We start from the raw sequence: 14,307 nt of genomic DNA, 5'->3' as shown, positions 1-14,307 counted from the left end.
AGAAATCAAGCTTACTTTGAATTTGTTTTGGCAATGATAATATTTTCTTTGATATCGGTTCGTTGGGAAACACTCTTTGCTTTGATTTTGTTTAGAATCAATTTTCTTTTGATTTTGATTCGTCGGGAATAAAACATCATTTAATTTTCATTTTGTGGAAAATCGATCTATGATTTCTTTTCGAGGATATCATACTTTTATATTTTATTTGGGGGAAACATGCTTTTGATGGTTTTGTCTTCTGGGATATTATATTTAAGGATTTAAATACCATTAGGTAGGTAAGAATGGAACGTTGAATCACACGTGTTAACGACATTCGGTCAAAGCATATATATATTCTTATTTATTTGTGTTTATGTTTTTACAATTGAACAAATTAATACCAACAATTTAAGGAAAATATTCCGTTTTCTAATTAGAGTCTGTATCTTAGGAATTATATTATGCACGTGTTTAAATAAGTACGAAAAATGTAATGACGTCATATGCTGTCATCATATTTATCATGTTTTCATATCTATCTGTGTTTATTCATTCAAGACTATAAATTGATTTTGTTAAAGACAATGCCAAGTTATTCATTATCTATTTTTGTATGTTCAAAACCTCAAATGTATCCATCTCAATCACTAGTCAACCAATAAGCTTCTGAGATATGGCCGAATTCACTGGAGTTGTTTCTCTTACCCTGAAAATTGGATGCACGAGGGGACATAACTCGTGTCGTACAGGCGATGCATTGTAATATGCTGCTGAACGCTTTATTTTAAACGGTTTCGGTTTGAGATCGCACGAAAATTGAAAAAAAAGTGGTGTGGAAGGGACGTACATGTTTAGTGCATCGAAGCTTTGATAATACTTACTTCTTTTGAATATCCTTACTTTGTATTTCCAGGAATTGATTTGAGTATGGTGATTGACTCTGCCGCTTGACTATCTGTCTCCGAAGTTGGCCATACATTTCAGCTGGATTTTTTTGTGACACAGATAACAAGAAATACTTGTTTAAGAGTAAATTCTCTGTTGTACTCAAAAGTTTATAATCCTTATAAAGTGTTTATAAACACCTTTCTGTTCTCTATATTTCACATTTGTTTCGAAACTTATTATAGTTTTTGTGTTCATTCTATTGACCTTAGTACCACTAATGAGTTCCAATAGTGTAGCAAAATGGTACTTTTGTAATGTTTGTGTGTTTCAAATTAAAACTTGTTTTGGAAGCGAAAATCGATTAAATTCGTATACTGTTCTAAAATTTCAAATAAATATAAAAAGCAATAATCTTTGTTAAGCTAAAGAGACAACATTGTGTAATATCGTGTTTTGTTCTATACACCCGTGTAGAATCTCAGGAATGTCCTCTATGGTGACAGATGTTGGCGATGGAGTGCGTGGTGACCTTGTGGCGTGATCCATCCTCAGTTTATTGGTTTGTTTAGTTATGTCACACATATATAACTCAAAATAAATAAATTGTATCATGTTAAAAAGAAGAAATACTTAAAATATTGATTATGAAGGTTCAAAAGTTAGATACATATAAGTTAGGATTTAATCTGAAAATGGTAATTTCAGACTGGTATCCCTTATCCGGAATGTTTAGAACATTAACACAGCCTACCCATACCAGCGTTGGTTTAAAGTGTGCTGCACGTGCCGTCATCCGCGAAGTAAGTCGTCATAATATATGCATTGGATATTAATTTAATTACCACCAGGGCGTTCCACAGATAATTAACAATATCACTTTGACTAATAAGCTCTTACCCTTTTTGGTGAAATAGGATGTGGTTGCTAAATGTTTCGTGTCCTTGCCACAGCAAGGATTAAATGGAGGAGTTGACCACAGATAACGGGGCCTACACCAACGCCCACTCAAAGGCCTCTCTAGAGTGTCATCTCACTGAAACTCAGTAGCTTAACTCTAAACAACAGTTTAACAAAGACTTACTACATGTGTTTAAGAAGACACCGCCAATGGAAAAGGGTAAGTGGAACAAAATGGAAAAGATAGAAGTTGAAAGTTGTAGCGATGGGGACATCATATCAGTTTTAGTTACTCCGGAATCTCCTTAATAATACACAGAAAAAAAACATCACATTTTGCAGAGGGCATCACACTAAATTTCAGTTTACCTCTTCTTTTCCTGAAACCTTATCAAAGTATGTTATTCATGACGTTCCCTATCTGGGACCAGTTCTAATGAAATAAACAGCCCATCTAATATCTTTAGATGTCACGCTCAGCTGTAGTGTTTATATCTAGATCAATTGATTATAAAACATACAGCTCTGCAAACAAAACCAATCTTAAGACGGCAATAACTTAAGTATATAAAACTGATAGAAAGTCAACACCAAGCCAGACCTAGTACTAATAAATCATATCGGTACAGTAGGACGAGAATGTAATCGGTACAGTAGGACGAGTAGATAATCGGTACAGTAGGGCGATATATATAATCGGTACAGTAGGACGAGATATATAATCGATACAGTAGGACGAGATATATAATCGGTACAGTACAGTAGGACGAGATATATAATCGGTACAGTAGGACGAGGTATATTATCGGTACAGTAGGACGAGGTATATTATCGGTACAATAGGACGATATATATAATCGGTACAGTACAGTAGGGCGAGATATATAATCGGTACAGTAGGGCGAGATATATAATCGGTACAGTACAGAAGGAAGAGATATATAATCGGTACAGTAGGACGAGATATATAATCGGTACAGTAGGACGAGATATATTATCGGTACTGTATGACGAGATATATAATCGGTACAGTAGGACGATATATATAATCGGTACAGTACAGAAGGACGAGATATATAATCGGTACAGTAGGGCGATATATGTAATCGGTACAGTAGGACGAAATATATAATCGGTACAGTAGGACGAGGTATATTATCGGTACAGTAGGACGAGGTATATTATCGGTACAGTAGGACCAGGTATATTATCGGTACAATAGGACGATATATATAATCGGTACAGTACAGTAGGGCGAGAGATATAATCGGTACAGTAGGGCGAGATATATAATCGGTACAGTAGGACGAGATATATTATCGGTACAGTAGGACGAGGTATATTATCGGTACAATAGGACGATATATAGAATCGGTACAGTAGGACGAGATATATAATTCGTACAGTAGGACGAGATATATAATCGGTACAGAAGGACGAGATATGTAATCGGTACAGCAGGAAGAGATATATAATCGGTACAGTAGGACGAGATATATAATCGGTACAGAAGGACGAGATATTTAATCGGTACAGTAGGACGAGGAATATTATCGGTACAGTAGGACGAGGTATATTATCGTTACAATAGGACGATATATATAATCGGTACAGTAGGGCGATATATATAATCGGTACAGTAGGGCGATATATATCATCGGTACAGTATGACGAGATATATAATCGGTACAGTAGGACGAGCTTTATAATCGGTACAGAAGGACGAGATATATAATCGGTACAGTAGGACGAGATATATAATCGGTACAGTAGGACGAGGTATATTATCGGTACAGTAGGACGAGATTTATAATCGGTACAGTAGGACGAGAAATATAATCGGTACAGTAGGACGAGCTTTATAATCAGTACAGAAGGACGAGATATGTAATCGGTACAGCAGGACGAAATATATAATCGGTACAGTAGGGCGATATATATAATCGGTATAGTACAGTAGGACGAAATATATAATCGGTACAGTAGGGCGAGATATATAATCGGTACAGTAGGACGAGATATATAATCGGTACAGTAGGACGAGATATATAATCGGTACAGTATGACGAGATATATAATCGGTACAGTAGGACGAGATTTATAATCGGTACAGTAGAACGAGAAATTTAATCGGTACAGTAGGACGAGATATATAATCGGTACAGTAGGGCGATATATATAATCGGTATAGTACAGTACGACGAAATATATAATCGGTACAGTAGGGCGAGATATATAATCGGTACAGTAGGACGAGATATATAATCGGTACAGTAGGGCGATATATATAATCGGTACAGTAGGACGAGATATATAATCGGTACAGTAGGACGAGATATATAAACGGTACAGTAGGACGAGATATGTAATCGGTACAGTAGGACGAGATATATAATCGGTACAGTAGGACAAGATATATGATCGGTACAGTAGGGCGATATATATAATCGGTACAATGCAGTAGGGCGATATATATAATCGGTACAGTAGGTGGAGATATATAATAGGTACAGTACAGTAGGACGAGATATATTATCGGTACAGTAGGACGAGATATATAATCGTGACAGTAGGGCGAGATATATACTCGGTACAGTAGGACGAGATGTATAATCTGTACAGTAGGGCGATATATATTATCGGTACAGTAGGTCGAGGTATATTATCGGTACAGTAGGACGAGATATATACTCGGTACAGTAGGACGAGATATATAATCGGTACAGTAGGACGATTTATATTATCGGTACAGTAGGTCGAGGTATATTATCGGTACAGTGGGACGAGGTATATTATCGGTACAGTAGGGCGAGATATATTATCGGTACAGTAGGACGAGGTATATTATCGGTACAGTAGGACGAGATATATAATCGGTACAGTAGGGATATATAATCGGTACAGTAGGACGAAATATATAATCGGTACAGTAGGACGAGGTATATTATCGGTACAGTAGGACGAGATATATAATCGGTACAGTAGGACGAGATATATAATCGGTACAGTAGAACGAGATATATAATCGATTCTACTAATAAACGAATCGAAAGCTCTGCAGACAAAACAGATTCTAGGACGATGATAACTAAAGTATAAATAGTACATGGAGGTTAAATTTATTCTGGCACGGCTTAACTGTATTGTCATTTGTAGTCACAGGTTCTACATTTGTATATGTGTAACATTGTATATGACGTATGTTTGGACTCATAGACATTTTGTAGCACTGAAGAGTTATAAATGCTCTAACTGACCATATGATGTAATGTATTATTTTATTTTACTAACTACATCGACTTAATTAATCATTAAACAGATATTTCCTTACTTAGTTGTCTCGGCTATTATTTACGTCACACCGTGGTTAGCAGTTCTATTGGACTGTCGGTCCCCCGGGTTACCCGTTGGTAACGTTGTAGCTATAGGACTTACTCCGGCATGTTTTACATAAAACACTAGTTAAAGAATCAATTACCTGTTGCAGACAAACGTAATAAACATGTAATGCTTTAACGGTTTGTAGGCACCTTTCACTTTCGGTTATTTCTACAGAAGATACATAAATAAAACCCATGTCTATATAAGATAAGACACGGATTGTATACCCATTACAACATTTGGAATCTTTATATTTCTTTCTGCGCTTAAATACCTTTAATTTCCTAGCTTGGTATAGTACTTCACTTCTGGCTTTAATGTAGAGCGTTCGCCAAGGTTAGGAAGGTAATGGGTTCTGTCCCCAGGCCGGGACATACCGTAGTCCTTAAAAATGGCAGTTGATTTTCCCTGCTTAACGTTCAGCATTAAGGGTAATGGCAATAACTGGTTCACCCGATGTCAGGATAATGTGACCGGGCGAAATGCTGTGCTTGGTGCCCCCGGAATAGAATTTCAGTGAAATAGCACTATTAAGTCGGCATCAGATCCGCGCCATATGGACATATGGTGCAGCGTGTATAACATGTAACTTAAAGGACGACATGGACATATGGTGCAGTGTGTATAACATGTAACTTAAAGAACGAATTAGACATATGGTGAAGTGTATATAACATGTAACTTGAAGGATGAAATGGACATATGGTGAAGTGTATATAACATGTAACTTAAAGGACGAAATGGACATATAGTGCAATGTATATAACATATAACTTGAAGGACGAAATGGACATATGGTGAAGTGTATATAACATGAAACTCAAAGGACGAAATGGACATATAGTGCAATGTATATAACATGTAACTTGAAGGACGAAATGAACATATAGTGCAATGTATAAAACATGTAACTTGAAGGACGAAATGAACACATAGTGCAGTGTATATAGCATGTAACTTGAAGGACGAAATGAACATATAGTGCAGTGTATATAGCATGTAACTTGAAGGACGAAATGGACATATAGTGCAATGTATAAAACATGTAACTTGAAGGACGAAATGGACACATAGTGCAGTGTATATAGCATGTAACTTGAAGGACGAAATGAACAAATAGTGCAGTGTATATAGCATGTAACTTGAAGGACGAAATGGACATATGGTGCAGAGTATGTAACTTCGGTCTTTTCCGTTCATGTTTGAAATTTTATATAAACAATCCTACTTCATCACTCTGTATTTCCAGTGGATATTATGAGAAAATATTAGTAGTATTTATGCTAATCATTTATAACGGTACACCTAGAAAACAGCACCTGTTTAAATCCAAATAAGGTAGGTATCGGATGCCGTTATGACGAGATACTAATTCAGTCATGATAATGAGAGTCGTTAAAACGAGATACTAACTCATCACAACGATATGCTATCTCGTTATAACGAGATAAACAAGTAGTGTAATCGTTTCATGTTCCCCATTCGGCATCCGTCATGATCCAAGAGAGACGAATTCATCAGATAAGAACGTTATAGTACAAACTGTCATCAGTTAATACATATCATATATAACACATCATAACGGGTCAAGAAAAGGTTTATATAAAAGTATTTACATAATTAACATTCAAACAAATTTGAAATATCAATTAAGTTATGATTAGCAATTTCATGTACGACTCTATAGAGATAAATGCTGACACAAGAAGATGACCTCCAGCCACCTTCCATCCGTAACACTAGCATAAAACATTTAAACGCTATGCTTTTAAAACAGAAAGTCTATGTAAATGTCTCGGAGAATGAATAAATATATAGAAAAAAAATATTTTGGTGTTTTAACAAAACAGAAAACAGGACCTTCATTTCATTGTATATCGTTCGGATCGAATGCTCTGTTTTCATATGATTTCGTTGTGCCTGGTTGCAGGTTGTATGTTTTTATTATGGTAGAGGTCTTTGCGAACCGTGGCTGGTCCTTCGGTAGCCAGGAGTGGCTGTCTACTGCAATTGCATAGGAAGTTCTTCGTATTTGTTTTTTGACTGCTAGACATTCGGGCGATATCTTAAACTCATGCTGTAGGTCTGGTACGGAACTCGATAGTTTTGAATTAGAAACACTGCAGTGTTCCACATTATTAAAATACTTCTTTTGTTCGACAATAATGATATCGTCGGCAGATAGTGTTCGGAACACGTGCGAATGACTGTTGGCGTCCGAGGATACTGCAGTTGCGTCTAAGTCGTTTGTACGCTTGTTTAAATTAACACTTTCTTCCTCCTCGAGGCCTTTGTGAATATCTCCGTTTTCAGGATTTTCGTAAGCGGATTGTTCCAAACGAAGTCGTCGCTTGGCTTCTATCCTGGATTTAATTTTTTTCCTGTCTCTGCAGAACAGAAAGAAAAGATAATCAAATACTAGCTAAGAGATATAGATAATGTTCATTCACAGAAATCGATACCATCCTGATAAAAACAGATATTTCCAGGGAAGACTATTTCATGAGTTATATTTAGACGTAATGATCGATAATGACATTTCACAAGCCAATTCCCCATAGGATCAGCTTCCACAATCCATTAATATATCGTGTTCGTTGATACACAATATAAGATTTCCAAATATTGAAAGGCTGCAAATATATAGTCTGTTTTTAAAGTTGTCAGCTCGCGCCATTTCCATTGAGGAATAATTGAAAATGAATCCTGAAAAATGAACTTTCAACTTAAGGTACAGCAAATCAATGAAAAAAGTATTTAGTCTACAAACGATCGTGGTATAGTGACATACTGGTATTTACACAAAACGATTACGAGTGTCTCGCTACACTAGTAGCTGGACTATTTTACTGTATGCTATCGTTGTAGTAACTAACTGAGTATGTTGTTTGATTGTGTAGTATTGGACTCTCTACAATAGTGAATGTAAAGTCATTAGTAGTGAAAACAGTTTCACTTACGTTTTACACGCGCTCTTAATCAGTAGCATTTTTTGTTGTCCTAAAATGTTTAGCACCTGGTAAATCCGCTATGTAAGAATGAGGAAAGAGGATAACAGCTATGTTATAGATTTAATAAAAGAAGAAATACCTTCCGGTACCGGGTTTATCAGAGGGGTATGACAGGCGTGCCAGATACTCTAATTCTGACAAACAAATATAACATCATTTATTTGTTAGATTACATAAGCACATTAATAATAATTTTCAGAGTGAAAACTGGTAAACCGTTTATATGAAAATATGTACTGATAAATCGTACCTGGCAAAATGGCAATAGGTGAACGGAGAGAAAAAGGGAACGAACAAAGATAAGATACAAGGACTTATGAGTTTTACATATTACGACTATATCAAGATAATATTTAAAAGTGAACTTTATCAGTTAACAGCTGGTTTATCAAGCATGAAAAAACTTGTGATATAAACGGACATTCTCTTCGCATGCGAATGACCTACTTTCGTATGTGGTGACATACTTTCGTATGTGGTGAAATACTTCCATATGTGGTGACCTACTTTCGTATGTGGTGACCTACTTCAGTATGTGGATGATCTACTTGCTTATGTGGATGCGTAGAACCCCGTTATACGCATCTGTGTGCTAATACACTTAACTGCACAAGGCTGGTAAGGGAGTAAGAAACAGGTATTGTTTAAACAAACACGTGTTCGGTATTTCCGCCCTATAAAGTAGAAATCCACATCCCTACATCCATTTGATACACTAACATCAACTTTATGCCATTATAAATGTACATTTATAGATACGATCGCCTTGTACTTTTTGAAGAGTATCCATGGCAATACTTCCTCATATCTTTGACGTTGTTTGATCTATTTTGAGTTCGAGTTGTGGTTATGTTTACACTTCCGCATTCTCTTGTTTAAACAGTATCACAAATCACAGGGACCTGAGCATTTATTACAGCTATATTTAGACCTAAACTAAGGTGTTCAGAGTAATTTAACATGTTTTAGGGGTTTAGATCGACATTCAGTAAAAATGACACCCCAATAATCATACATACGAGAGGGAAGGTAAGCTCTCGATGTCGAATTGTCGACCCCACCAAACTTTCTTGCATCAAAAACAACATTGCTTACGGGAAAATGTGTAGTATCGTTGGAAAGATGGATAATTTTATTTTCAAGATGTCTATCGGGTGTTGCTTCCAATAGCAATAGACCCCACATCATGCTCACAAAGTTATATAATTGGTATAAACAATCAAGAGTATACTAAATAAAAGCATGTATTTACGTTAAAACTGGCGTGCCCTAACAAAAGCAAACTAAACTATTTATTAAGCACCCATAACATGTAATATACATTTTAAGACATAAGCAAGGCATGAAGCCCCTTCATCCAAGTTGCCTCGCCTCCCTTTGTAGTACCCACATGTCCTCCCCCGCTCTCCCACGTAGGACGATGACGTCAATGAGAACCTTTACAGTAACGGTTTTAAGGTAACAGACATTATGAATAAGCGAACAGCAGTAAACTATTTTAATGGTGTATACAAATGCGTTGACCTTTCTGTTGCCATCTGCGATGAAGCCGCACGCGAACGACATACCACCGACGCCAATTATTGATGGACAGAAAATTGCACGTGCGACCTCCGGCCAGGTAATGTGTTCAGGTAGCTCGGTCGGTCATCATTACTGACCTGTTTCTTTTCTTTCTCGTTATTAATTAACAAAAGTAGAATTTTATCTACGTGCATCGCATTTACATCATGGTGTATCTTACGTAAAGCCAATTTCGCTTTCTGTTTTTGGGGTTACTCGAGCTCTCTACTGGTGCTATTTTAGGAGTAAATTTGGTATATTTAGCATCTGATAAGGCAAAAATAATTTATGAGAAACCATTTGGTTTTTAAATAAAGCTTTGGTTATCAGTTTCAAACCGTATGAAATGCGAGGAGGAGTACTTGATACGGTGAGGAAACACGATGTGTGGTGCTCCAGGTTAAGTGTAAATATGTGTTAGTGTAAAATACAACCGTGTATAAACGCCTCCTACTGATGGTAACACGACCCTTCCTATTCATCCGTGATGGCAAAATATCGTTCAATTATTTAAACGCAGGTATTCAAGTCTAGACTATATACCGCATAGTTGATGTTTTGGTAACTTAAATGAAAATCAAAGGCCGTTAAGTTTTTCCCGGTGTTCAGACGGGAAGAGGGGTCGGTTGCTAAGCAGTTGATCGTTACAGCATTTAAGGCTTTTTTTTTTTTTTTTTTTTTTCATTACAACAGGATCAGAAGTGGGTCAGTATCAAAATCAACCTTTTAAAGACATATTAAGAACTATGTGGTTAATGCGGTGCGAGAGGATTAGAACGGTTTCGGTTTTAATTTAAGAGGTCAAATAATTCTGAGCCTGATACTGACTTGGTCTTAACACTCAATCATAATAAAAATTCACTGTCAACCAACAACCCCAACGGACACAATGTCAAAAGTGATGTTTGTTACAGATTAACGTTTATAGTTTTAATTTCCCCCATTAACATTGATAGGACGACGGGTCTCTAGGGAAATAATGGAAAGGATTGTTATATATCTCGCGTAGTACGGGTACAGAAACTATATAATAATGCAATAATGTGCAACCACATACGATTACTCTTATCTCATCATCGCTAACTTTCTTTTCCATAGTAGTAATGTAAGGTCCTTTGCTGTTTATGCAATTCTAATCAAAGTTAATTCACTCTTCCAGAACCTGCTTGATAAATTAAAATGAAATAAATAGAAGCGTCCTGTTGAAGTATACAATTGACGTCATCCCGACCCTTTTTTCCACATACGAGAAATCAATGTCTCATGAACAAATATCTGAGATCATTGGTGACCTACTACTTTCTGGATAAGACAGAAGACATTATGAAGTTGTTGCCTTTGGAACAGTGAATGTTTGACCTTCCACTTCGTGTTTTGTTGTGTTTCTGTGTTGGTTCATGGGTTGCCTTTTGTCCTTATGCATTTACGATGTTTTGTACTTTTTCTCATCATTTGTACACATTATTGTATACATTATCTAAAGATTGGTAAGAAGGTTATGTATCACAACCAGTAAGTGATCATGTGTGACGTTAAGATAACTAGTGCGATATGTATGCTGTCACATTCATCCGACAAATGACCAGTGATGAGTAGGCACACAAAGGTGTCTTGTTCGTCAAACCTTTATATCTATTTCAGTTTACAATAATATTACATAAATTTATGTCTACTTACTTGACTGCTTTAACGACTGATAGAATGCATGTCATTAGAAACAAAACGCTAAAAATTCCCAGAAACACCAATGCAGTCGTATTAACTTCCGGCATTTTTTCCTCATCGTTGTGAACACTTCCGGTCTTGTTCGTCATACCGCGATATCGTCCATTCTCAGGCTGAGCATCACATGGTTACCGACGAATGCGGGACGAGCTTGTTAGACTGATACTTGTTACTGATCTGAAATCATAGAGAAACACTAGTACTACAATTGAATGAGTGAGGCAAGTATTATTCACATAACGGTCATGAAATCAAATAGCAGAAATAATTGTACATCAATTTCCAAATTATTTCACCACACACGGAAAGAATTGCTCACATTCGGCTCACCTATTTTTTTTAAATCCATCTGATATATTGTGTAACGTTTTCATGAAATAGGTTTATATTTCCTGTCCATGCTTACAGGCTAACACAAATTGGACTGGGTCACACGGCTGTTATGTATACAATGACCAACCAAATCGAGTTGTTTGTCTGTTATCTACACAAACAGACCTAATGTGTGTTGCACGTGGCCGAAGAAGCTACTGCTGATGCTGAACACATGTGAGAAGTTTATTCACTATGTCAGATACATATAAACACTTTTAGCTGCTATATCATTGGAGAAAGAATCAGATATATAACGGGCTTTCGGCCATTACAGAATTGAATTGAAGTTCCTGCAGTTTGTCAAATCAAACTGCAAACTCGTGTCCAAATGCTTTGCAATGAGAACAAAAAATATCAACAACACCAAACTGGAGTAAACGAAGATGCAACGCATTAAGTAAATACAAAAAGTGAATGAAACCAGCCGGTGCAAATCAGAAGGGACTTCCCAACAACATGCCGTTAAGCTATCAAAATTTAACAAAAACATAGACTCATACTCGTATGAGACAGATCGAGAAAATGTGCAAAACATGCAATTGTATATGAACTAAAGCCGTATACACACATGCCCATTATTTGATATTTTTACAAATCGTAACTTTATTGTTTCTCATTAAAGTATATCACCGATGTCCCAGGTGTCCTTAGTACCGCTCCCAATGACAACCTTATATAATTAACGTTATTTGTATCATTACAAAATGACTTCCATAAAATCTATACAGTTCAAATATCGTTAAATGTGGTTTAAATTGTATCGAGTCCGCCTCCTTCTGAGCTCGTTCCAAGAATATCATCAAGGATCAGACTTTAACTTCAATCAGCGAAGATCGATATGATACCAAGCAATTACCGCTTCAGACAACACTTTCTAACACATCAAATTATTATATTTCTAAAATGTTTACCATAACGATATACTTGTTGATCTTAGTCATTATAGACACATAACATAACAATATGTATGCTGTTTTATGTAATTTGTGTATCAGTATGACGTCATATTGATCTGTGTAATGTCTGTGTCAGTATGGCATCATGCTATTTTGTGTGATGTCTGTATCAGTATGACGACTTGTTGTTTTATGTATTGTCTTTGTCAGTATCACGTCATGTTGATCTGTGTAATGTCTGTGTCAGTTTGACGTCATGTTGATCTGTGTAATGTGTGTGTCAGTATGACGTAATGTTGATCTTTGTAATGTTTGATGTTAATCTTTGTAATGAGTCTCTTAGAACAACATTAGTCTGATCTATATAATGAGCATGTCAGCACAATTCTATGTATATTGACCTACGTCATGAACGTGTTAATGTAAGAAAATGTATACATTTGCTCTGTATTGCCACTATCTAACTCTACCAAGGTCAGTTTTGTGTTATGAGACCTTAACACAGGCGTAGTGATATCACCACGGGTTCTACTTCCTACCGGGTAGCTATTCCCCTCGGCACTAGCAAGCGGATAAGCAAATAAACATGCTGTGATTCAATAACATGCACCATTTTATGTAATACTATTATAAAATGTGAATTGAATATATTTATTGATTAAACTAAGGAGATAGTATCGATATTTTTGTGATTATTTCCACGAAATATATATTTTTTAGGAGAAAAGTCACGAAACAACATTTCGTGAGCAATTGAATGGGCTGTTCTCCCTCTTGAACTAACACCGCGAAATTCGAATTTAAAAGTGCGTTGTGATCTTAGAAATGAAAATGTTTTAAATGAAAAATGTAAATATAAACATAAAACAGCATTTTGTTTCTTGTTATTGTCCTATAACACGGAACAGAATGGTGTTTAATGCTTATTTATTACTTGGATTAAACCTAGATTTACATGGCGGTTGTCAATGAAGCCAGACAATCTTACCCATCCGAAACACATGGTGGTACTTGTATTCTGTCAATGGTCTACATGTAAATCTTTTCTTTGTTGATGATTTGTCTAGTGTTATCATCTTGGAGTTAAGATCATGGTATCGTGACTCTTCGGTATCCTCTTAATGTTTTACTAACATCACATTTTTCTCACATTAATGTTTTACTAACATCACATGTTTCTCACATTAATGTTTCATTTAAATATCACATGATTCTCACATAAATGTTTTACTTACATCACATGTTTCTCATATAAATGTTTTACTAACATCACATGTTTCTCACATAAATGTTTTACTTACATCACATGTTTCTCACATTAATGTTTTACTAACATCACATGTTTCTCACATTAATGTTTTACTAACATCACATGTTTCTCACATTAATGTTTTATTTAAACATCACATGTTTCTCACATAAATGTTTTACTAACATCACGTGTTTCTCAAATTAATGTTTTACTAACATCACATGTTTCTCACATAAATGTTTTACTAACATCACATGTTTCTCACATTAATGTTTTATTTAAACATCACATGTTTCTCACATTAATGTTTTATTTAAACATCACATGTTTCTCA

At 35.8% G+C, this 14,307-nt stretch overlaps 1 protein-coding gene across 1 annotated transcript in view; it reads right to left on the bottom strand.

Moving 5' to 3' along the window:
• Positions 1-6,631: 6,631 nt before the first annotated feature.
• Positions 6,632-14,307, bottom strand: part of LOC110460834 — a 39,020-nt gene continuing 31,344 nt past the window's right edge. Inside the window, exons 2-3 of the mRNA XM_021514010.1 lie at positions 11,403-11,627; positions 6,632-7,538 (exon numbers count right to left, since the gene is read on the bottom strand). Of these exons, the coding sequence (XP_021369685.1) occupies positions 7,019-7,538; positions 11,403-11,539 (657 nt within the window). The 5' untranslated portion in view covers positions 11,540-11,627 and the 3' untranslated portion in view covers positions 6,632-7,018. The remainder of the gene's footprint in view (positions 7,539-11,402; positions 11,628-14,307) is intronic.

The sequence above is a fragment of the Mizuhopecten yessoensis genome, unplaced genomic scaffold (assembly GCF_002113885.1).
Source record: "Mizuhopecten yessoensis strain PY_sf001 unplaced genomic scaffold, ASM211388v2 scaffold10485, whole genome shotgun sequence".
In the NCBI taxonomy this organism is placed as follows: domain Eukaryota; kingdom Metazoa; phylum Mollusca; class Bivalvia; order Pectinida; family Pectinidae; genus Mizuhopecten; species Mizuhopecten yessoensis.
Note: the sequence above shows the minus strand (reverse complement) of the source record. Positions and strands in the feature narration are given on the sequence as shown.